Here is a 26,649-nt window from a genome sequence, read left to right as displayed (position 1 = left end):
TAGAAGACGTCTCTGCAGTGTCTTCCCTCTCCCAATGAGCTATCAACTGCTCCCACACCCCCCCCCGTTGATGAACCGTGGCTTCTTGTTCTTCTGCCAAACTGTCTTCCACGCGTTTATCTGCTTTGTGTAAGAGTCCATGGCCTTTTCGTTGAATTTCTTACGGACTGTTTCCGTAAGATCGGAGTGCCAGTTGAACTCTTGCTACAAAACAAACACAATTTAATAAGTAAATATATGTAAAAAAATGTAAAAACTTAAAAAAAATGAAGGGTTACTATACCGCAAACTGACGAAACCACAACTCTCGTTCGTCGGAAGGGATCACACTCCACTTTGGATATCCAAAACGGAGCATGGAGTACATCATCTGGTTGATGCTCCGGCTAATGCCATTTTTCGACTTGGTGAACCTTTAAAAAAAATACAAGTTAGCAAGTTAATTAAAGCAAAAAATATAACGGTACAAATAAAAAAAAATACTAACCAAGTGCTATGGCCTCGTCGTGGGTTGAGTTGGAGAAACGGGAGATGCTCTCGACCTGGTTGTTGAACCAATAGATGAACCGGCATGACCCCCGGATCCTGTTGAGCAGCAGCGTGAGGGGCAGCGTGAGGGGCAGAGGGAGCTGGAGCGGGAATATATGCGGGAACCGAGTCATGAGACGATACCGATGCACGGGAACCGCTCACCGAACTACGTCGAAGACGGGCTGCGGGGCGGGCTTCATCCTCGGCCCTAAAAAAAAAAAATAACCCATCAAACATATTTTCATTTATATATTTACAAAAGGTTTTATAAACGTTTTAAAAAAAACTATTAAACCTTTTATATATATATATATATATATATGTATACAAAATTATAAAAAATTTATAAATATAGAAAAATGTTGTTAAAAATTTATAAATGAAGAAAAATGTTGTTAAATATTTATATTTTAAAAAAAAATGTTGTTAAATATTTATTAGTGGAAACTTAAAAAAAAATATAAAAAATTTTAAAATTTTAAAATTTTTACTATACATGATTTACATATATATATATATATATGTATACAAAATTATAAAAAATTTATAAATATAGAAAAATGTTTTTAAAATTTATAAATGAAGAAAAATGGTGTTAAATATTTATATTTTTTTCAAAAAAACGTTTTTAAAAATCAAAAAACGTTTTTAAAAATCAAAAAACGTTTTTAAAAATAAAAAAAAACGTTTTAAAAAATCAAAAAACGTTTTTAAAAATCAAAAAATGTTCCAAAAAAAACTAAAACAACAATCCTAACTTATATATCCTAAACTATCCATTCAATCCTAAAATGTTCAATCAAACAACCTAAAATCCGAGATCAACTTCCAAAACCCTAAACAATTGAAAAAAAAAAGGTTTGGGATGATTCTTACATGATTTGGGGTTTGGGGAAGAGATAGGAGGGTGAGGAGAGGATTCGCCGGTGAAGAGAGGCCGGAATCGCCGGAGAGTCGCCGAAATCGCCGAAATCGCCGGAGAGTTTTGAGAGAGAGAGAGGCCGCGGAGATAACGAAGAAGAAAGGAGAAGGGTTTTTATTTCCGTGGATTCCGACGGACACGGGTTCGTCGGTATTCCGTCGGTATATTTAAAATATACCAAATGCCGATTCGCGAAAATTTTCAAGCGGTTTGGTTCTCCCGGGCTAATTGAAATTCCGACGGAACGTGTCCGTCAGTATTTTCCGACGGACACATTCCGTCGGTATATTCCGACGGAATTCCGACGACTTAGTGTTTAGGGTGTTCTTTTCAAGTTTCTAAATGCAAAATCCAAACCTTTGATAATATATATAGTATTTGCATAAAGATTTAACAATAAAAATGTTTTATAACACGATTTTACACAACAATATTTTTTGTAGTGTAAGCTTATATAAATATGATTGTATAAGTACATAATGTTAAGATGAGATGTTATGAAAACAATGATATGCATACATAAATATTTTAATGAGTTGTTATATTTGAACGGTTGCGATCTAATACTATACTAAACACTTATTATGTGTTATTTTCATAGTTTTGGCATCTAAATTTATAGATTTTTATGATTGAAACTTTATAGAAAAACATGTCGTCGGTATTTCGTCGGAAAATACCGACGACATTCCGACGAACTCGACAAGTTCGTCGGAATGTCGTCGGTATTTTCCGACGAAATACCGACGACCTTTCCAATTTTCAATGAAACCCGTTGTCGTCGCTATGTCGTCGGTATATTGCGAGGGATTTCCGACGGACCATTAAAAAAAAAAAAAAAAAAACTAATCAGAATCTTCTGAATCTTCATCAAACTCCCCAACCTCGGCTTCCGGCTCTGAATGTACGACAGCATCATGTCCAAACACAGTCAAATTCTCAACGAGTTGAACATTTTCCAAATCTTCAACTGCCTGGGCGTTGCTGGTAGACTCTGGTTGCAATGGTTCATCATCATCAGAAGTTCCATCCACTCGTCCTCTTGGGTTGATTTGCGTTACAGTAACCCATGGATCGTCTCTGTACGTCACCCGAGGGTAACTGATGTAGCACACCTATACATATCAATTATACAAAGTATTAGTTCAATATATAACATTAATTAATTATATTGGTAAAAAATTATGAATATATTGACATACCTGATCAGCTTGCGAACCAAGAATGAAGGGATCATAATATTGAAGTTTCCGCCGCGAATGAACTGATGTAACACCAAACGCATCAATCTTCACTCCTCTATCTGGGGTGGTGTCATACCAATCACAATAGAATACTACACAACGCAATCCAACCATTCCAGGAAATTGGATTTCCAATATTTCTTTTATGTTGCCGTAGTAGACATCGTCACCAGAAGAAGATGAAACACCAGCATCATATGTTGTCTTAGAATGACCTTTCCTTGTGAATGCATATCCTCGCGTACAAAATTTAGGATATGATTTGACCACATAGTTTGGTCCCTGCACAAATTCGCGTATCCAATCATCGAACACAAGACCTCTGGCCAAACCATCATTCACCTATAAAAAAAAACATATATGATTGCAAAATTAATTAGTTTATATATATTAAATTTAAACTAATCATTTGCATAGGGTAATAGGATATATGACTCACATAACTACGAAGCCACGCAGCAAATCCGTTATCTCTAAGTTGTCGAAGCTCATCTTCTGTTGCATGCCTGTGAGTCATACGCAACTCCGCCATATATACACTATATACAAAAATATTATCAATATGAAATAAATTTATTGAATATTAATCTAACAATAAATGAATAAATATTTTTACCTCTCATATTGTAGAACATCTTCACAGTTGGTGAGCAAATATGTTTGCAAATGAGCGTTCTCAGTGTCCGTAAGTCTCCGCTTCGTGAATTTTCCACTAAGTCGTCCTATTTCCTTGAACATGCTTGGGACAGTAACATGATATGTTGCTCTCTCCCCTCTATCATCATGCCGAGCAGGTCTTCGGTGTTTTGTTTGCACTTCTGGTGGAAAATAATTTTCAGCAAAGATTGCAGTTTCTTCATTGATCACCTGTGCCACTATAGATCCTTCCACCCTGCTTTGATTTTTGACCATCTTCTTCAGATGATGCATATAACGCTCAAAAATATACATCCATCTGTACTGCACAGGACCACCAAGTTCCAATTCTCTTGCGAGATGAATAGCAAGATGTTCCATTACATCAAAGAATGATGGAGGAAATATCTTCTCAAGGTTGCACATGCTGACTGGTGCGTTTGTCTTCAAATTATTAATACCCTCTTCAGTCAATACTCTGCTGCATAAGTCACGGAAAAAAACACTAATCCCTGCAATTGCTTCATGAACATTACGTGGCAATAATGCTGAAAAGGCAAACGGAAGGAGGCGCTGCATAATTACATGACAATCATGACTCTTCAAGCCAGTAAACTTTCCTTCGCTTCTATCAACGCAGTTCCCCAAATTTGATGCATATCCGTCAGGAAATTTCACTTTCTCTGTAATCCAATCAAAGAACTCTTCTTTTCTAGCACCATCTAGCCGATAAATGGGAAAAGGGGCCGTACCGTTCTCATCAACGTGAAGTTCAGAACGATCACAAATATCGACTAAATCCAACCTTGACTTCAAATTATCCTTCGTTTTACCTTGGATGTTAAGGACTGTGTTCATCAGATTATCGAAGAAGTTCTTCTCAATATGCATGACATCTAAATTATGCCGCAATAGATGACTCTCCCAATATGGTAGATCCCAGAAAATACTCTTTTTGTGCCAGTTATGTAGCTCTCCAACCGCATTGACTCGAATGTTTTCATGTCCACCTACATCTGGCGTCCTTTCTGCATCAAAATACCTAAACTGCTTCAACAAATCTTTCCCACTAACTTCCTCAGGTGGACCATCAAACACCTGCTTGTTCTTCGTAAACGAAGTCTTACTCCTGCGGTATGGATGATCAGGTGGTAGAAATCGTCTGTGACAGTCAAACCAACACGTTTTCCTTCCGTTCTTTAGTTGGAAAGCATCTGTGTCATCTTGACAATATGGACATGATAGCTTCCCATGTGTTGTCCATCCAGATAACATACCATATGCTGGAAAGTCACTTATTGTCCACATAAGTACTGCCCGCATCTGAAAGTTTTCTTTGCGCGAAACATCGTATGTCTCAAAACCATGCGCCCATAGTTGTTGCAACTCATATATTAGTGGTTGAAGAAACACATCTAGTGATCTTTTAGGATGATCTGGCCCGGGGACTAGAATTGAGAGAAACAAAAACTCTCGTCGCATGCACAAGCTCGGCCGTAAGTTGTACGGTGTCACAATAACTGGCCATAGAGAATACTGCCTTCCATGCTTTCCAAATGGGCTGAAACCATCAGTAGATAATCCAAGATAAACATTTCTTCTCTCTTCCGCAAATTCTGGATATGTTGACTGGAAATGTTTCCAAGCCTTTGCATCTGAAGGATGTCTAATCTCACCATTTGTGGAATGCTCTGCATGCCATCTCATTGCTTTTGCTGTGCGCTCACACTGATACAACCTCTTCAATCTTTCCGTCAAAGGCAAATACCACATTCTTTTGAATGGGATCGGAACTCTTCCCCTCGTCTCCTGATAACGAGGTTTCCCACAAAATTTGCATACATTCCGTGTCTCATCCGCTCTCCAGTAGATCATGCAGTTGTCAATACATACATCTATCACTTCATACGGTAGTTGAAGACCTGCAACAAGTTTCTGAACCTCGTAGTATGAACCCGGTGCAAGGTTATCCTCAGGTAGAATACCTTTGACAAAATCAGTAATCGCATCCATACATTCTTCAGCCAAATTATAGTCTGTCTTAATACCCATTAATCTAGTTGCAGATGATAAGACTGAATGACCATCTCTACAATTTTGATACAAAGGTTGTTTTCCTGCATCCAACATGTCAAAAAATCTCCTAGACTCGGGGTTTGGTTCTTCCCCTCTATAATGATCATGTACCATCTGCTCAGTACCTACACCATAATCTATATCCGTTCTAGATTCTTCTAACCTAATATCAGGCTGAGGTTCACTAACAGGCTGAGGTTCGCTAGTACTACCATATTCATAACCAGTTTCCCCATGAAGGTACCAAACTTTATAATTACGTGAAAACCCTTTCATATACAAATGAGTCCAAACATCAAATTCTTTTATAACCTTATTATTATTGCAAGAAGAGCAGGGACATCTTAACATACCACTTTTTGCATCCGGTTGCTGTTGAACAAGCCTCATGAATTCTCCAATCCCTTGAACGTATTCTTCCGTAAGCAAATTGGTGTTCGGATCCAAATGAGGTTTATCCATCCACGAACGATAATAAACTTCTGAAGACATGATTTTCACGGAATTGTTATGACTAAAGAGAATGAAGAGAGAATGAAGTGTGAATGAGTTGAATGAGGAGGGGTTGTATTTATAGGAAATTGCTTACGGACCTCCGACGACTTTCCGACGAAATTCCGACGGATATAAAGAAGTCCGTCGGAATTCCGTCGGAATTGTCCAATCCCAAACGGCTATACAACGGTCATATGTATTTGTCGGCAACGGTCACATGGTTCGTCGAAATTCCGTCGGAAAATACCGATGGAATTCCGACGACTTTGCTGTTAATCGGAATGTCGTCGGAATTCCGTCGGAATATACCGACGAACTTCCGACGACTACAACGGTTACATTTTTTATCGGAATGTCGTCGAAAAGTCGTCGGAAAATTCCGACGAACCGTATGTCGTCGGAATTCCGTCGGAAATGGCCGACGGAATTCCGACGACTTCATTTTTTTGGATTTGGTCGGAAATTTGTCAGTATTCCGTCGCAAATGTCCGACGACCTTGGTGTCCGTCGGAAGCTCCGTCGGAATTCGGAGTGTTTTCTTGTGGTGTTTATTCATGTGCATTTTCATCATATAGATTAGGATTTAGCCATGTCTAGGTTGCATTTTGCATACATATGTCTCTATTAGGTATTGGAGTACCACATGGAGTTCCTGGAGACATTTGGGTGCATTCGGAGCTCAAAGGAGGTGATTAAAGTGATACTTGGACGAGCACTGCCTGGAGCGACCTCTCAGAGCGACCTACCAGAGCGACCAGCTTAGAGCGACTATCTCAAGTCGCTCCAGACAGAGCGACCTACTGGAGCGACGCTATGAACTCGCTCGCCATATACGCTCCGGAGCGACCTCCTAGAGCGACAAGGCAAAGTCGCTCCAGCTCCTAGAGCGACCTCACCACAGCGACACCCAGAAGTCGTTCGGATTGTGTCGATTTGAGAGCGACGAACAAGCCGGGAGCGACCTCCTAGAGCGACACCCTAAGGTCGCTCGCGTTTATGGTTTCTAAGCAAGCTGGGAGCGACGTCTTCAGAGCGACACAGCCAGGTCTCACGAGGAGACAACCCGGGAGCGATGTCTTCGGAGCGACAAAGCCAGGTCGCTCTAGGAGAAATGACCCGGGAGCGACCTCTCGCAGCGACGTGCCGAGGTCGCTCCGCGTCTATTTGTTTGGCCGAATTCATGTTTTCTGAAGGGCCTTTTGGTCATTTCATTATGCACGTTTTTACTTTTCAAAACTTATGTTTTAAGTACCTTTGGTAGCCACCGGAGACCAGATCTCTTTTTGGAGAAGAACAACTAGTAAAACTTCTTTTGATTCAGATTTCATTGCTTTGATCTTGTGTTCTTATTGATTTCTTGTCTATTTTTCTACATGATTAATCTGAAATCCAATATGGGTTTAAGAGGAATCATGGAGATTAGTGAGTAATCACTTTTTGAATTCATGGGTTAGGGAGATTAAGGGTGATTAGGTTAGTTCTAGGATGTTTTAGTGTAGATCATTCTTGTTCCTTGCTAGTAGAGTATTCATAATGCATCTTCTGAGTTGGCCACTCAAAAGTTGATCAATAGGCATTTTCCACCCAAAATGTGTTTGATGAAATGCCTGAGACAACTCTCCTAGGCTTTTAATATACTTTGCCAAAGACATTTGTTGTTAAAGGTGCTAAGATAGCTAATAGACTTGTTAGTAATGATTGCCTTCATATTATTCAACCAAAGACATTTGATGTTTGAGATATGTTAGCAAATGAGCATTCATCTAGACATAGAGCTTGCTTAGAATTGTGTCTAGGCTTTAAGGTTGATAGTTTGATTGATCATTTGTCATCCTTAGTTTGATACTTGATCACCCAAGGTCTAATCTCCATGCCCATGTGTTCTCTTTTTCCTTAGTAAGAAAGTCATTTCATTTATCATTAATCATTAGTTTAGAAACCTCTTAATTTATCGGTTGCACTTAGATTAAGTGAGTACTTGCATTCTCATTGCTTTGAAATCCCTTAGAATTGGTTCGACAATCATTTATACTACAACATTTGTCTTAGGAGCCTTGAAAACTCCTAACATCAAATTGGCGCCGTTGCCAAATTCTGAGTAGATTTGAACATTGAAATTTAGTCACTTACTTGAGACTAAGTCATTTTTATTTTCTTTTGTTACTGATTCTTCTTCTTCACCTACCTTTAACTTTCAGGTGTATGAACTTGAGGAGCAGGGGTCCATCAAACCTAGTTCCAATAGTAGCAGACATCAGAGCTTTAGAGAGGGAGTGTGTTAGAGCTAGAAGAGAAGAAGAACAACAAGCCCACTTGCAGCGATTGGATATTGATGTGGCAGATCCACCGCAAGGGGCAGAACACCAACCGCGGGCAGCTCGACCCATTGGTACTTATGACCGGCCCAACATTCATGGTCATAGACTGGGAATCCGAGCACCGGCTGTGGCAGCCAACAACTTTGAGGTCAAGTCAGGACTCCTCAACGTGATCGAGAACAACAAATATCATGGTTTGGCTTTAGAGGACCCATTCGATCACTTGGACAGGTTCGACAGCTACTGTGGGTTGTCAAAAATCAATGGTGTGTCAGAGGGTGCCTTAAAGCTGAAGTTATTCCCTTTCTCTTTGGGGGATAAGGCGCGTCGGTGGGAGAAGTCTCTACCCAGCGACTCTATCACCACTTAGGATGACTGCAAGAAAGCATTCTTGGAGAAGTTCTTCTCTACTTCAAGAACTGCTAAGCTGAGAAATGAGATTTCCATCTTTCAAAAGAAGAACTTGGAAGGCTTCAGTGAAGCCTGGGAGAGATTCAAGGGCTACCAAGCTTAATGCCCACACCATGGTTTCTCTAAGGAGAGCTTGCTGAGCACATTCTACCGTGGTGCTCTTCCTAAGTACAGGGCAGACTGGATACAACTAGCAATGGGTTCTTCTTGGGGAGAACTGAGGAAGATGCAGAGGAGCTGGTTGACAACATGGTCAAGAGTGATGCAGTCTACAGTGGAGACCACGACAGAGGCAGTCGAACAGATGATAAGCAGACGAGGAAGGAGTTGAAAGCTCTACAGGAAAAGATAGACATCCTCATTGCTGATAAAGCCACCCAAGAGCAGCTGCACTTTGTTGGTAACCCAAGCCAAGAGACACCACCTGTTGTCCATGAGGTTGAGGGTTTGGAAGGTCAGGAAGAGATGTGTTTCATCAACAACAATGGTAGCTGTTATAAAAAAGAGCCCAACTTTCAGTACAACAACTACCAACAGAAATCCTATCCCAACAACCAACAGAGTGGTTATCCGCCTCGAAACAACCAGCAAGGCAGCTATCAGCCTCAGCAAAACCCCTCGTCTGGTTCCTCTGCTCCTCAAGAGAGCAACACTGATACCTTACTAAAACAAATCTTGGAGTCTCAGACTAGAAGTGAGAAGCATGTTGGTTATGAGTTGAAGAACCTTCACTCTAAGATTGATGGGAGCTACAATGAGCTCAACAACAAATTCTCACATCTTGCTTCTACAGTCAAGAATTTAGAGAATCAGTTTGCTTCCATGAACACTAACCAGAATCGCCAGCAAGGATCTCTACCTGGAAAATCTGACCAAAACCCCAAGGAGGCCAAAGCTATCACCCTTAGGAGTGGTAAGCAGTTACCTCCTACAACCCTCACCAGGGATGCTGAAAAACTAGGTGAGGAGGTGGCCATCAACTTAGATGATGAAGTGGTGATTGTTGATGAGAAAATTAATGATGAAATCTTGGAGAAGATTGTGGAAGCCAAAGGTAAAGGAAAGGTTGGGGAAGAGAAGAAAACAATGAAAGATGGTGAAGTTGTTGCTCCAGCAAGTGAAAATTCTTTTCTTCCTCCTCCCTATGAATCCAAACTTCCATTCTCTGGTAGATTCAAGAGGCAGCTGCTAGAGAAGTACAAAGCTCTGTTTGAGAAGCAAATGAGTGAAGCTCAGGTTGCAATGCCCATCATCGATGCTTTCATGTTGATTCCTCAATACAATAGGTTCCTGAAAGATGTTGTAGCTGCAAAGAAGAAGGAGATGGAAGGCATGATGATTCTTACCCATGAGTGCAGTGCCATAATTCAGAGGCTTGATGTTCCGGAGAAGTTAGAGGATCCATGATGCTTCACACTACCTTGTGCTCTTGGACCTATGGTATTTGAGAAATGTCTCTGCGATTTGGGAGCTAGTGTCAGCTTGATGCCTTTGCCTGTTGCAAAGAAGCTTGGATTCACTCAGTACAAGAAGTGTAGACTCTCTCTGGTGTTAGCTGATCGTTCGGTGAAGTACCCTGTGGGCATCTTAGAGGACCTCCCTGTGAAGATTGGAGGGTATGAGATACCTACAGATTTTGTGGTGCTTGAGATGGGTGAGGAACCTCAAGACCCATTGATTCTAGGAAGGCCATTCTTAGCTACATCAAGAGCTATTGTTAATGTGAAGGAAGACACGATTGATCTCCATTTGGGTAAAGAGAACATCCTCCACTTTGACATCAAGGGGAAAATGAAGAAACCAACTGTGTTCGGGCAAGCCTTATACATTGAAGAGATGGGCACTCCTGCTGATGAGCACCTTGAAGAGTTACCACCTGAGGACGACGAGGAGGGAGCATCTCCCTCTACTCATTCCCCATAGAAGGTAACCCACTACTTTCCCTTGTATATACCATTTCGTTTTTGCATATTAGTTTTCTCTTTTTGGGTATCTCTCTCTCCTTGACAACACAGAGACTGTATCATTTAAGTTTGGGGGAGGTACCAAGTATTTGATCATGTTTGCTTTGATATTGTTTCATTGAGTCATGCATTGCATACCTATTTGCATAAAAAAAATCATTTAGTTTGCATCATTTGCATTTCTAGGAGAGTCTAGAGCATATAGGTTGCATTTACTTGCATTGGGAGCAATGATTTGAATGCCTTGTAAAGAACATTACCTTGCACCTGAGTAGCTTATGCACCTCTCAAAAAGACTTGTATGCTTCGAGCCTTGAAAACCCTTCCTGAAACTTGTTGATTGCTGAAACTCAACATTTGAAGCCAACTACAACCTTGTTTGAACTGAACAAACTTAATGCTTCTTACTTATGATCCCTTGTGTACTGAGTCATGGATATACACACTTGAGTTGTCACATCTTTTATGCCAATCTTTTTGACAAACTCGAGTGGTACACCATTCCCAAAGCCCTTCCCTCCTTTTAAGCCTTCATTGATTGATGAGTGAGGCGTTTTTCGGAAAGTCTTACATGCACATATTGTTGAAAGTATCGGAAACGACAATGCTTGATCTTCATTCTTGCTAGATTAGGCACATTATTGTCTAGCCATAGGATGGGGGGTGAGTGTTGTAAAGTTTGATTTGGGAGTATGAGAAAGTTGAAGGAAAAGGGTGAACTCTTGTGTTTAATTGACTAGTCTTTATGGGATAAGTAGAGAAACTTCTAGCTCAATTTGTGAAAAGTCTTGGCCAAAAAAAAAAAAAATATATATATATATATATTTAAAAAAAGAATAAAGTAAAGGGGGCTAACAAAATTAGTATGAGCTAAGAGGTGTTCAAAAAGTGTAAAAAATCCCTTGTAAAAAGAAAGTGAGTTTTATGTTGGGAAATGCTTTTGGAGTCCTTGGGTGAGAGATGTGAGTTGGGTTTGGAATGGGGAAATGAATGTATATCATATATGTTTGGGAAAATGGTAGAACAATGGGGATTGAGCATTGTATGCATGAGTTGATCTATTTCTTAGATATATTATGTGCAATGTCAAGGCTACTTGTCTTGAGAGTATACCACCTTAAATATCATATATCTTGAATCCCTTGACTCACTTGATTAAAAAGTCTCCCCTTACCCAAATGATTTGGACCAATTGACCATTTGCAAGAATTCATTTGATGCTATGCTTAATGAACTTGAGAGTTGGCTGATTTGCATGTGTGAATGCATGATGATGAGTGTAGGGATGAAAAGAGTTGAGATAGGCCTAGAGAAGCTAGAGTATAATAAGAGAGGGTGTACTAATGCTGAATTTAGATGTTGATTTGAGTGCTTGTGTGTTTCTTTTGGCTATGAGCTCCCACTTTCAAACCTATCTCCCTATGAGTTCTAGAAAGTTCACTTGAGGACAAGTAAAAGAAAAATTTTGGGGGAGTTGATATCTTGCATATTTACATTATTTTATCCATTTATTCATGTGCATTTTCATCATATAGATTAGGATTTAGCCATGTCTAGGTTGCATTTTGCATACATATGTCTCTATTAGGTATTGGAGTACCACATGGAGTCCCTGGAGACATTTGGGTGCATTTGGAGCTCAAAAGAGGTGATTATAGTGATCTTTGGACGAGTACTGCCTGGAGTGACCTCTCAGAGCGACCTACCAAGGTCACTTCCAACCAGAGCGACCAGCCCAGAGCGACTATCTCAAGTCGCTCCAGACAGAGCGACCTACTGGAGCGTCTGGAGCGACGCCATGAACTCGCTCGCCATATACGCTCCGGAGCGACCTCCTAGAGCGACAAGGCAAAGTCGCTCCAGCTCCTAGAGCGACCTCACCACAGAGACACCCAGAGGTCGCTCTAGTTGTGTCGATTTGAGAGCGACGAACAAGCCGGGAGCAACCTCCTAGAGCGACACCCTAAGGTCGCTCGCGTTTATGGTTTCTGAGCAAGCCGGGAGCAACGTCTTCAGAGCGACACAGCCAGGTCGCTCGCGAGGGGACGACCCGGGAGCGACGTCTTCGGAGCGACACAACCAGGTCGCTCTAGGAGAAACGACCCGGGAGCGACCTCTCGCAGCGACGTGCCGAGGTCGCTTCGCGTCTATTTGTTTGGCCGAATTCATGTTTTCTTAAGGGACTTTTGGTCATTTCATTATGCACGTTTTTACTTTTCAAAACCTATGTTTTAAGTACCTTTGGTAGCCACCGGAGACCAGATCTCTTTTTGGAGAAGAAAAACTAGTAAAACTTCTTTTGATTCAGATTTCATTGCTTTGATCTTGTGTTCTTGTTGATTTCTTGTCTATTTCTCTACATGATTAATCTGAAATCCAATATGAGTTTAAGAGGAATCATGGAGATTAGTGAGTAATCACTTTTTGAATTCATGGGTTAAGGAGATTAAGGGTGATTAGGTTAGTTCTAGGATGTTTTAGTGTAGATCATTCTTGTTCCTTGCTAGTAGAGTATTCATAATGCATCTTCTGAGTTGGCCACTCAAAAGTTGATCAATAGGCATTTCCCACCTAAAAGGTGTTTGATGAAATGTCTGAGACAACTCTCCTAGGCTTTTAGTATACTTTGCCAAAGACATTTGTTGTTAAAGGTGCTAATATAGCTAATAGACTTGTTAGTAATGATTGCCAAAGACATTTGATGTTTGAGATATGTTAGCAAATGAGCATTCATGTAGACATAGAGCTTGTTTAGAATTGTGTCTAGGTTTAAGGTCGATAGTTTGATTGATCATTTGCCATCCTTAGTTCGATACTTGATCACCCAAGGTCTAATCCCTATGCCCATGAGTTCTCTTTTCCCTTAGTAAGAAAGTCATTTCATTTATCATTAATCATTAGTTTAGAAACCTCTTAAATTATCGGTTGCACTTAGATTAAATGAGTACTTGCATTCTCATTGCTTTGAAATCCTTTAGAATTGGTTCGACAATCATTTATACTACAACATTTGTCTTATGAGCCTTAAAAACTCTTAACATCAAAAACCAACAAATGGTCTATCTAACGGCCTTACGATGGATCCAAATATCAAATATCAAATATCCGAACCCAAAAGAATTAAACTACAAATATCACTCTAAAATCTAAACTATATATATAATAGATATCTAGAAATGAACATCTAAACTTTTAAAAGTTGGCGTAGTATCATATACTATTGTTTAAATAACAATGCATCAGAATATTATTTGGAAAAGGAAGCAAATATTCCGAAACTAAATCAAAACTAAATAATGGAGAGTGGATATGAAGGAAATTCAATGAATGCATATCTAAGATCGACCAACATGCATTCTTCTTCCGAAAGCGACGAAGCAATTCACTTAACGACAAAAATATCCCTTTTTATTTCTTGCGACTAAACCTTTTTGGAAATGTTAAAATAATTTATTAATATGAAGCCTTTTTGCAATTAAAGCTTTTTATTTTTCTCGTTTACGTCACATACCTCGATCGATATCTTTCTTTATCTAAAAGTTCTGAACTCTTTAAACGTATATTTCAAATTTTGATGAGAAAGAACGTGTGTGAATTCTCACATCAAGATCCGAGCATCAAAATATACCAATGCTGGACCACAGTTTTACTCGCATACCGATTGTATCACTAACTAAGATCAACATTTTCGTGGAACTAATCAACAGTCAAAATGTTGAGTTTCTCATATTCCCACACATATTATCGGTAGTATCACGAAAAAGATTTTTAATCCGTTCAAAGCTAAATAAACTAAACAACTTCAGTTACGCATCCACTTGAAATTAGCATTTTTTTTGTATCTTTATCTTTGTGTTAATTCTAGAAATTACATAAATATAATTGCACTAGTAAAAAACACATTTGTTGAACCGGACATCGTAGATGAATATGATCATCATAGGTGAATGTGACCATCGTAGACGCAATGAAAATTGACTCGTTATCGAGATTTGACATTGTTGATACGGTTTGAGACTGTATAACATGGATGATTTATGAATGCAGTTACAAAAAAAAAAAAAAAAAAAAAAAAATATGGATGATAAAACTTGTAAATTGTACACACATTATCAATATACAAATTGTAGAATGAGTATTTGCTTCAGTCACAATTTTCTCTGTGTTCTTACTTTCTTCTTTGTACTTATTCACAACATTTTATCATTAATCTATTATCTATTTATAATCTCCTTTCATCTACTAATTAGTTTATAACTTTATATGTAAGAATATGTTACTAATAGATAGAAACTACTAGAGTCTCGACAAATTTATGCAAACTACAATATGGCCCTCGTAAAATCCAGTAAATGGATTTCTTGTAAAAAGACTGTATACAAGTGGTTGTTTGGTTTTAATAAAATGTACGTTTGCTTGTTTTGGAAAGGCATTTTTGTTATATGCTGTGCTCAAGTGGCCTTCAATCTAAAAGATTATTTAAATTCATGTGAAGTTTTGTTCTTGCCCTTTTCTCAAATCTTCTAGACATGATTTCTCAATTATTTTCTCTTTTATTAGACTAGCACGATGCAAAATATTGTAATTTGTTTTTATCGTGCATATAAAAAGACTAAGAGCCATATATATTGATACTGGACGATTTTCATAAACCGATGTGATCCGAATATTAAATGGATATAAAATTAATACGTGTGTGAATGTTTGAGTAAATTATGAAAGTTCAAACCTCAATAACATAATTTAGTACCTACTCCCTCTGTTCCTAAAATTAGGATTTTCTAGAGTTATTTTTTTGTTCCAAAATAATATTTTTTTCAGAATTTTAAGATATTTTTAGTAGTTAATATTGATAAATTGTATATTTTTAAGAAAAATTAATTGAAAATATTTGAATTAATTAAATACTATTGGTTGATAGTTATTGAAAAATGTATAGTGAAATAAACAATTAGTTTAATTGTAAACATTTATTATATTATTAATATACGTGCCTACTCTATAAAATCTTTTTTTTCAGGAATACTTTGTAATTCGTGGATTTTTAATTAATCTTTTTTTTTTATTTTTTAATTCATTCACTTTTATGTAATACTTAGAGCAGGTCTACCACGGGTTTTAATGATGATTCTAACCCAATAAAGGAAAAAATAAATGAAAAATGGAAAAAAGAGACAGAACTGATCCTTTATGTGAAGGCTGTAGAAGCGGTAAAAACCCCATACATGGCGGGTTCAGATTGGCTTGAGGAAAGGTGTGCTCTTCTCTTCTCTTTCGTATTCGGTTTCTTTCTCTCTTCTTCGATATCGCCGATATATCTTCTCATTTCTCTCTTCGTCGATGTCTCATCGCCGCTCGATCTTCGCCACCGGCTCGTCGCCGGTCGATCTTCGCCGCTCTCTCTGCGCCGCTCTCTCTGCGCCGCTCTCTCTTTGTCGATCTCTCTTCCTCGATCTCTCTTCGTCGATCTCTCTTCGTCGATCTCTCTTCGTCGCTTTCTCTCTTCGTCATCGTCTTCGTCCATGATTCCATCTCTCTCTGGTTCGATTCGGTCGCAATCCAATAGTCGGTTGGTGACTCTCTTCGTCTCCGTCCCTGTCGAAATCTCCAAGGGAGATGATGATTGATCCGTTTCTCTCTTCGTCGGTCTTCTCCTCCAAAGGCGTCCATCCAATCACCGTGAAGGTTATGTTTCTTCAAATTATTTGTTCCCGTGAATTTAATTCCTTCATTTAGAATCAAATATTTTGTTTCGATTATGAGTTTTGACTCTGTTTTTCTTCTCTATTTGTCTCTCTTATTACATGGAGAGAGGAAGAACAAAGGAGATATGTCCCTGATAAAAACTTCCTAATAGACGTTCTATCTACAATCAACTCAACAGACTACAACGTGAAGAAAGGTTCGTGCTTCTGTAAACACTGAAAAATGACTTTCATATATTTCATTGTTATTAAATTGTTTGGTTTTGTTACTGTGGGGTAATGCTCATGAAAGGTTTATGCGTATGTGATTGCAGATGTAAAAGCATATGGCAAAGTTGAGAAAGAAGATGGATTTTGCTCAGTCCCGGCTTGAAAAATTCACAAGATTCATTGAATACCATCAGGCGTTAAAGGTATCTCTGCCTCTTCCCCACAACCTACATTATATTAGTTTTCACTCTACTTATTATAGTGATGATCTACTTGATAATTGCAGAGAGTAGATATACTGAAGAAGCAGTAGAAAAGGTATCAAACAGCATCAAAGCGGATCAAACATCTACAAAGCTTTTAATGCGTGTAAGTATACAATCCTTTTTATGCTTGTTAGACATAGATTAGGTTGGAATTAAATGGACATAGATTAGGTTGGTTGGTTTAGTTTTAGGTAGAAACAATAACTTTATTGGTTGGTTTAGTTTTACTTACCTACATTGATTGCCATTAACATGAGTTGCTTTTAAAGCCGAGCAACTCTCCCTCTGTTATTTAATTTCTTAAAACCGAACAAGCTTTCATGTCTCCTTCTCCTCTGCAATTTCATTTCTCCTCCTTCTTCTCCTCTGTGATTTCATTTCAGTTCTCCTCCTTCTCCTTTCATATCTCCTACGCTATGGATCCATTTTCGAATGGTTGTAGCTTTCAAAACCTCTTAAATAGTCAACAACCAAACAACTCCTTCTCCTTTGTCACTCGTGAACCTAGTGTAGAGATATCTTCGTCTGATGCATTTGTCTTCGGTACACCATGGTCCGAAGACTTAAACGACGATGAACGCACCGTCTCTGACTGTAAAGCAAGACGAAAGTGGTCACCAACTGAAGACACTGTGCTCATCTCGGCTTGGTTGAACACCTCCAAAGATCCTGTGGTGGGTAATGAGCAGAAAGCAATTTCGTTTTGGAAACGCATTGCTGCCTATGTTGCATCCAGTTCGAAGCTTGTGGGAATGCAAAAGAGGGAGGCTAGTCACTGTAAACAAAGGTGGGGGAAGATCAACGAGGGTGTCTGTAAGTTTGTAGGGTGTTACGAAGCTGCAACGAAACAGAAGTTCAGTGGGCTGTCTGAGAATGATGTGTTAAAAATGGCTCATGCTATATTCTTCAACGATAACAATGACAGATTTGCACTCGAGCATGCCTGGTTGGAGCGTCGCCATGATCAGAAATGGTGTGGAGCTTCTGCTACTAAAGACAAGGTTAGCTCCAAAAGAAGAAAGTTGAATGACCAGTGTGCACAGTCGTCGACCTATGTGGCAGGAGAGGATGAAGCAAGGCCTGTTGGTGTCAAAGCTGCAAAGGCCAAAGGTGAAAGCAAGGCAACGAATTCAGAAGAGGCAGCGGAGATGCAGAGCATGTGGGAGATAAGGGAAAAAGACTTTGTGCTTAAGGAGAAGCTTAACAAGCAAAAATTGATTGATAGCCTCATTGCCAAGACATAGCCTCTCACTGACTTAGAAATCGCTTTGAAAAACAAACTAATAATTGACATGTTGTCAAGTTAGAATGGCAAGTTAGTTTGGTTTCTGTTTTATGATTAATCTCGTGTCTTTATGCTAAATGTTGGGTCTGTAGTTTGGTTATTGCTTGATGCTTGTGTCTTTATGCTTATGTATAATATTTCTTATGGTTTCTACTTAATGTCGGGTCTGTAGTTTCTGCTTAATGATCTCGTGTCTTTATCTCGTGTAGTAATAAAGCTTGATGTTTTGTCTGTTGGTGTAGTAATAAAGCTTGATGTTTTGTCACTTTGCTCGCTTTGTGTATCTCGTGTCTAATAGCCTCTTTGCTCTCTTTGTTTTTTTATTGCAGGTGGAAGACATGGGACAGAAGAGTAATGTTGTGTTTTGTACTCGTGACAGAAGAAGACAATATGTCTGATGTAATAAAAGTTGTTGTGTTTTGTATCCCGTGAACTAACAACTTGTGTGATATGTTTCACGTCTGTTTTTAAGTTGTACCGAACCTTGTTGTACCGAACCGTGAAGAGTAGTGTTGTGTTGCAACTTGTCTTTATAAACTTATGAGAAACAAATCAAACTTGTGAGAAACAACTTGTCTTTACAACTTCAGATTTTCTAGTTCATGTTTCATCTCCTTTATTATCTTTCTACTTCTAAACGACCAAAGAGAAAACAACCACAAAACAAAACAAAACAATTTGTTCTTCACATTGTTTCTTCTCCTTATTGTTTCTTATCTTTATTGTTTCTTCACATTTCTTCACATGTGAGCAAAACAAAATAATTGTCTTTAAGAAACAATTTGGTCTTCACATTTCTTCACTTATCTTTTTTAAATGGCATCTTCTTCTTCTAATAATTTCGACGAAATGGATGAAAGATTTGATCAAATTTTCGATCAGCAATTCGAAAATCTCCTCATTCATCATGAAAATCGCCAAGAAGCACCAAGGTCAAAAAAGAAACGAGCCTACATTGAAAGACAACGAGAACAAGGACACATGCAGTTATGGAACGATTATTTTAGTGAAGATGCAACATATCCTTCTCACATGTTTTGACGCCGTTTTCGAATGAACAAACCCTTGTTCATTCGTATTGTTGATCGACTCTCCGCTGAAATCTCATACTTTCAACAAAGAAGAGATGCTACGGGAAGGTTCGGTCACTCCGCGTTACAAAAGGCAACAACAACAATTTGTATGATGGCATATGGTTGCCCAGCTGACGCGGTCGACGAATACCTCCGACTTGGTGAGACCACCGCGCTGTTATGCTTGGAACATTTTGTTCAAGGAATCATAAATTTATTTGGAGATGCGTATCTAAGAAGACCCACGCCCGAAGATCTTCAACGACTACTCGATATTGGAGATATACGCGGATTTCCCGGGATGATAGGAAGCATTGATTGTATGCATTGGAAGTGGAAGAATTGTCAGACCGCATGGAAAGGTCAATATACACGTGGATCAGGAAAGCCAACAATCGTTTTAGAGGTTGTAGCTTCACAAGACCTCTGGATATGTCACGCATTTTTCGGACCTCCAGGTACATTAAACGATATCAATGTTCTTGATCGATCACCGGTTTTTGATGGTATATTACAAGGTCGAGCTCCAAAAGTTAATTACATTGTCAATGGACACGAGTACCATTTGGCTTACTATCTCACAGATGGTATTTATCCAAAATGGGCTACTTTTGTCCAATCTATTCCACTTCCGCAAGGTCCGAAAGCATCCTTATTCGCTACACATCAAGAAGTTGTACGTAAAGATGTCGAGCGTGCTTTTGGGGTCTTGCAAGCTCGATTTGCCATAGTCAAAAATTCCGCTCTTTTGTGAGATAAAATAAAAATTGGAAAGATAATGAGAGAATGTATCATTTTACATAATATGATCGTAGAAGACGAACGAGATGGATACACTCAGTTTGATGTATCAGTTTTCGCACAACCGGACTCAAACCGAAGTTCACAAGTGGATTTCACGTATTCTACAGATATGCCTTCAAATCTCGGCAATATGATGAGCATTCGGAATCGAGTTTGTGATAATACAATACATCAACAATTGAAAGATGATTTGGTTGAGCATATATGGCAAAAATTTGGAACAAATCAAGATTTCAACTAATCGACTTTTTCTCGTTCACGATTTGTATTTGTATTTTTAATATGCTTTTATGTCATTTTTATTAAAACTTTTATGTATGTTTTTATTTAAATCATTCTATTTTAAAAATAAAAATTTTAAGAATCCCTACGAGGTTCTCCCATTGGAGGTCAAAAAATTAATTAGCACTAACCAAGGTTCTTAAGCTTTTCAAATCACCTTTTTAACTCTTAAATTTATCTAAAGAACCTAAGTTTCTATGGATGGAGGTGCTCTTATATTGATTTGACTAGGGGTATAGCCTCTGCGCAAGCGCGGAGCCGGATAAGTTATTGATCGTTGTGTAGTTTTGTGTACGGGATTTTGTCGTTTAATTTTTTCCACTTTTGTTTTTCCGTGTTGTATATAATGGTGATGAACATAACATTTGAAAGTCACACAGTTTGATTAAGTTGATATAAGAATGGCCGGCGAATTCATATGCATTATTTTCGTAATGATTTGATCGACCATTAGCGTTATTAGCGCTTTCATGTTCAAAAGATAAAGTTTATGAAGTTGTTTAGTATTTACTTAGGTAGTTGTTAGTATATAAAACAAATAGTGTAAGGAACAAAATATAAAATTTGAATTCAAAAAATTTAACAATTTATCGAACAATTAATTAAATTATTTTCTTATTTTACCTAAATTAATTTCAAAATATAGAATTGTAATAGACTACTTTTTTAAAAAAAATTAATAACTCGAGAAAAATTTATAAAATTATACGGTTGCAAAATTATTTATTTTTAGGGTTTTACTTGACTTTGTTAAAAATAGTTTATGGTGGACAAAAAAAATATCAGAAATAGGTAAATAAAAAAAAATACACCACTGAAAAATCTTGTATGAGTTAGAACCCGTCGACGTTTCATTAATAATCCAAAATAGAAATAAAATCTCCGAACAGAGAAAACATGCAAGGGAAAAAATATCCAAAGTTTATGATGTAAAACAAAGATAATAGCAGTTTTTAAAAATGCATAGAAAAGACGTTGACGGGGCTGATAGGAATATAATAGATATTTCCAATCACTCACGGCAGCGCTTGCGGTTGTTCTGAGCGTCTGAAATCTCTGGAGGATCTGCTGCAGTACATTCCTCATCGACCTTGTCTCCCAAAACAGACGGGCCCGATGATGCTGCCAATCCTACGTCACCTTCACTGCTTGGAAGAATGTTCTCACTGTGCTCCTGAAATACATGAACATGATGACAAGTAAAATTAGACAACCTTGCCATGGTTCTCTATGATGGTATCTTCAGTGATGGTGGAGATAGTGAAAGTACGGTGATTGCTATTAATGGCTTCCATCAATTTGAGAGCTCTCCATGTTTTGGGCTGGATCTTGGCAAGTAGCTATGAATACATCAAACACTATGTTGCTGGCATGAGATTTGAATCGACCTAGTGAGCCTGCAACAACATAGACGGTGAGGTTCTTGAGTATATTGAGCTCCACCAAGCCAGACACACTCGTTTTCAACACCTTGTTCCCTATCTCTCTTCTAATTACTGCCATGTCCCTCGATGCAGTTCACCGCAACAGGTTTGTTAATGTCGGAGAAGAAGTTATCTGACCAATAAATTTCAAGTTTTTAAGTCTCAAGATGACACTAAGCTAAAAGACATTGTTTTAAAATCAAACCAATAACATACAAAAGAAACTCACCAGAGATTCCGATCACATCCATATCAGGGGAATCATCGCTGAGGAACTCAATAACATTATGCACACCTTTGGTTACCATGTTCATCCCCATTGGACCACACCGGTGTTACAACTGAACCATACATAGCCATTTTTTCCCTGCCAATGTACAGTGAACAGTTTGTAGCCTCGTAAATCTAATTGACATGCATCCACAAAATCATTATTTCATTAGCAAAGTTTCATTCTTGAGTCGAACCACACCACAAACATAAAAAAATTTACATCTTGGTGGTACCTGTTGAAAATGACAGCCGACGTTTCGAAGTGATCTGGATTCTCCTAGGAAGGCTTAAGTTCCATAGCACGTTTGCACGACAAAAACCGGACAATAGGCGCTCTAGTTGTACCGTCCTTCAGCTCCGCCTGAGACGTACCCAGCCTTGCAGCCTCTGTTAGTCCTAGCAACCAAATAACTTTTCGTTATAGCCCATCAGAACAGAGTTTACATCATATTAGTTAATCGGACAACTTCAAAGCGATGGATGGTAGTGATTCACACGAACTAGGATAGAACCGTGGATCTCGGAATTCTGCCCAGAGAAACATACGCTTAAAGTATTAAAACTGATAGCTTGAATATTGATTAAACAAATATGGTATATAGTATTCCATAGAAAGTCAAATCGTCAATACCTTTTTCCTGGGTACTATGTTCTAGGCGGAGAAAGGTGGCGGGGACAACGACCGATTAAGCAACAACAACACTGGAGGCTGGCATCTTCGAAGGTTGGCTAAAAGCTGCGACAGTTCAATTTAGGAGTAATTTAATAAGAGATATGAGTCTCAAGGTTTGTTTGAGGAATTATATATACTGAGACGGATCGTTTCAGAGGTGAAACGGTACCATAACTGATCGTTGGAGATATAGAGAGGTGAAGATGAAAAATTTTAGAATTTTTTTTTATAAGCTAAAAGGGTAACGCTTCGGTTTATCGGTGGAGACATAATAGTATAAAAATCCTAGATACATGCAAAAGAGATTTAGGCCATTTATAAGTTTTATTGGGCCAGAATGCGGATTTTACTAAATAAGTTGCGATGATCATAGTTACACGTGAGTATTGAAACATTACAGTTATGTGTGGGATCCACTATATGAAATCCTTCATAAATATATATTAGTTTCGGTAATCAATGTACATAGTATCCTTTAGTTTAGTGGTATAAATGTTGGTGTTTATATCACAGTAATCCGGGTTCGAGCCACAGATTTGACATTTTTCACACTTTTTAAAAGTGGGACCCACTTATCTGCTGACGTGTCGCATCAGAAGTGATGAAACTGGCTCATTATAATGTAGATTTCTCAATTTTAATATCTCAAACTCTGTTTTCTAAGTTTTAATGGAGTAAAATAAGTAATATACCCAATTTTCAAATAAGTATAAACAGTAAGTTTGTCGTAAACAGTTGATTAATTAAATTATTTTCATATCAAAAGGTAAAAAAACGAAGGGACACTAATATCCTTTCGATGAACAAAACGACATAACGTCGACCATCAAAGATAGACAGCTTAGCCATTTCTGTTACCGTTATCGTGAGTTCAGATTACACGTGTAATTTACAAGGTTAAGAATACAAATCATAAACATATCAATTGATTTTGTTGCATGTGTTCTTCTCTGTGTTGTGTTGTATGCTTTCTTGTAATGTAATATGAGTGAAACATGCTTGGAATTAAGGGACTGAATAAAGTGGAAACAAAATGAGAAAGCAGCACCACACATACAAAAACAAAAATCGAATAAAATAAGACAGTCTTAATTAATGGGGCTAGTGAGAGAGAAAGGTGATGGGCAATGTTGGAGGAACCACGAACACTGGTCCGGTTGTAGGGTCGTTCTCCTTACATTTAGATGCAACGTTCCAAACTACCTAACATGCATAAGATTCACATCTCACATATCTATCATTTCACCACTTTAACTTCTCATTGATAACGCAGCCATGCGTGTGTATACAAACAACAAGAAACCAAATACTACTAAAAGCTTAAGTGTTTTAGTGGCCAAATCATTAATGTATGGAATATTATTATGTCTGAATTTAAATTTTGATGCAATTTATCTGTTTGTAACTAGTGGATGTTGTGTCTTGAAACTTTGAAAAATATCAATCAACATTATTATTTTTGAGAAGTAAAAAAGCTGACGTGTTGCCTTTGTGTACTGATTGTCTTTTGAATCTTAATCAAACCAGTGTTAAAAATAATAAAGATTAAATTAAAATCTAACAAAAAATAACGACATATTACATTTTTATTATAATATTTGTATTTACTTATTCGTATCCATAAAATGTAGGGTTGTACATATTATTCGTTAAATTTGATTTGATCTTATTCATTTCGATTTGTAAACAACAAAACAAAGCACAAATACTATTTTCGAAAAAGTCGAATATCCGTTTTGATCTGTAAATTTATAAATATGTAATATAGTTATGCATATTTATATATTTTATAGTGTAAATTTGGTCTATTCTTCAAGTCTTATAGTTTTTTTTCAATTTTGAGCTATTGTATACCAATATGATTTTTGTGTTGACACAAATGCTTACATAAGTTTTATATTGGACTCAATAATATTGAATTATTTGATTTTTGTTTCATAATTTAAGATAAGATTTTAATTTATTAATTTAATCATATTGTTTTATTATGATGTTACGATAAGTGACATTGATTTATTTTAGCTTTCAAAAATATTTTGATGGTATGTTGCAAAGAATAATATATGTTTATTCAATTTTTAATATAAATAATTTTTATTAATATAATTAACGAATCAAACTGAATCGAGTAATTAATAAATATTTAGAAGAATTTTAGATATCCAGATTCCGGATTTTAAAAAAATTTCTGATCGAATCAAATAATAAAAACGAGCATTCGACTAGAATGGAGCATATCACAAATAGTTGGACTTCTCCGGACATCCCTTAGGTGTTCATGCTAAAGTGTTCTGGACGTTGAGACTTGCCACAGACATAGTATAGTAGTACACTGTACATAAGTCATGATATGGTATTGAAATTTTAAAATGCATCAAAGTTCTGTAGTCTTAATGTTTTGAAATATAAAAAAGGCCATATTGGCCTCCAAATCCGACACCTTGGTATAATGGGCTAATGTTTAGTTATTATATGCTAGCAGAAAAATCCATTATTTGGCCCGATAGTTATTAATATACGCGGCATTTAGCGAACATTCGGATTTTCAAGTCTTTCTTGGTTATATATTTCTTCACTTTTTGATTTGTAATAGAAGACCTAACACAGAGTGACAGAACATTATGTTGTGTCATTTCGTTGGATGATGATGATGAAATGGAATCTACTTTGATTCTCACATTGTGTAAAGTAGTAAGAGAAAGCTTTTATGGCAACAAGTTTGCTTCAACAAGAGGTCCAAGGGCTTGTGGTTGGAGAGGTGGAGGAAGAAGAGGAAATATTTCAGTGTCTAACTCTTTCTTCTTCTCATCTCCTGACTTGGGCTCAGACTCTTTCGCTTTCCCTCTCAGCTTCTCTAGAGCTTTTCTCCTGTTCTCCTTTCTCCCTACTCGAGCTTCTGCTGCTTCACCGTGGAGAAAGTTAACCCCACCAAGAACTCCAGCCGTTAGATACAGCAACGTGTTTCTCCTGGAAACATCTTTGGAATCAAGAACTTGAAGCTTCTGCGGTTCCTTAATGTTTGCTTCAAGTAAAGGCTAGCAAAAAAAAAAGGAAAGCAAAATATTCTTTAGAGCTCTGCACAAACTAAGAAAGCTAATGCTTGCAATACAGACTCAATAGAACAAATCTGATCTTGAATTCATGAACAAATGTGAGAAAGATTCATATTTCATACACTGTGGCTCACATAGTTCATGATGAACTGGTTCATCTATCCCGACTAAATTTTGATTTGCTTTAAATAATTAGTTCAAATTTTTATCTTTTAGCAATAATTAGCTCAAGACTCAATGAAAATCCCAAGTTTATCTCAAAATTTATGATAATGCTATCATATCCCGGTTACATTTTTTTTCAAGATCTGTGATAACCGGCTGAGCGTCTGGGAATCATCATCGTCCCTCCTTGATCAAACAATCGCTAATAGCTCAATCTAAACGAAACAGCCTCGGATTCATTCACATAAAGAGCACATATCTTTCTTCAGAAACAAAAATAAGTAAATAACCTAATTCGAGAAGTTGTACGAACCTGAGGATAACCTACACTTGTGGCTAAAATCACCCGTCGCCGGGAAAGTTTAGCTGAATCTCCGGTCATCGGAGAAAGTGAGATCAAAACCGGCGTCCACATTGAGCACGATCTCGCCATCTGTCTTCTCCGGCAAATCAGTGGCGTCGATGACCAACCACTAGTCAAATCTGAAATGTGAAAGTTGAATATCAAATTAATTATTATTTTTTAAATAGATGAGGTGGTGGAAGTGTTGGGCCTAAACGTTTGTAGATTAATGGGCTATTAAAGACTTTCTCTTCAACATCAACTAGAACTTGATCCGCACCCCGTGCGGGTGTTTGATTTAATTTGTTTTCAACGTAAACTCATAAATCGTTGGTTTTATTAAAAATATCTATATATATATATTTTTTTTTGTAATTTACATATATAATAAAATATATAATTTCCCCGGAACTCCCAGTAGCAGCAACAAGACTCATCTTCTCCTTCTTAGTTGGCGTGTAGATATTATTAAGCTCAAATAACCCTCGATTGGTAA

The 26,649-nt window shown here is 37.7% G+C and overlaps 1 protein-coding gene, 1 long non-coding RNA gene and 1 other non-coding gene across 3 annotated transcripts; 1 reads left to right on the top strand and 2 right to left on the bottom strand.

The window, feature by feature from the left end:
* Positions 1-8,646: 8,646 nt before the first annotated feature.
* LOC125582667 lies at positions 8,647-8,753 on the bottom strand. The gene has a single exon (XR_007320123.1). It is a non-coding gene; the product is annotated as a small nucleolar RNA R71 (small nucleolar RNA).
* A 6,662-nt stretch (positions 8,754-15,415) lies between these two features.
* Positions 15,416-20,027, top strand: LOC111202687. The gene is made up of 4 exons (XR_002655583.2): positions 15,416-16,499; positions 16,617-16,715; positions 16,799-16,881; positions 18,393-20,027. It is a non-coding gene; the product is annotated as an uncharacterized LOC111202687 (long non-coding RNA).
* Positions 20,028-25,201: 5,174 nt separating this feature from the next.
* Positions 25,202-26,377, bottom strand: BNAC02G47610D. Its single transcript, XM_013878976.3, has 2 exons — positions 26,124-26,377; positions 25,202-25,627 (listed from the first exon to the last, which is right to left on the bottom strand). The coding sequence occupies exons 1-2, from the start codon at positions 26,241-26,243 to the stop codon at positions 25,298-25,300; spliced, it is 450 nt and encodes a 149-aa protein (XP_013734430.1). The 5' UTR covers positions 26,244-26,377; the 3' UTR covers positions 25,202-25,297.
* Between the last annotated feature and the right edge of the window lie 272 nt (positions 26,378-26,649).

Source organism: Brassica napus, chromosome C2 (genome assembly GCF_020379485.1).
Source record: "Brassica napus cultivar Da-Ae chromosome C2, Da-Ae, whole genome shotgun sequence".
NCBI classification, from domain to species: Eukaryota; Viridiplantae; Streptophyta; class Magnoliopsida; order Brassicales; family Brassicaceae; genus Brassica; species Brassica napus.
Note: the sequence above shows the minus strand (reverse complement) of the source record. Positions and strands in the feature narration are given on the sequence as shown.

Coding starts and splice junctions, on each gene's coding strand:
- BNAC02G47610D (XM_013878976.3), bottom strand. CDS start 26,243: ATGGCGAGATCGTGCTCAATGTGGACGCCGGTTTTGATCTCACTTTCT. Junction 25,628..26,123: donor CAAGTGTAGGTTATCCTCAG/GTTCGTACAACT, acceptor TTTTTTTGCTAG/CCTTTACTTGAAGCAAACAT.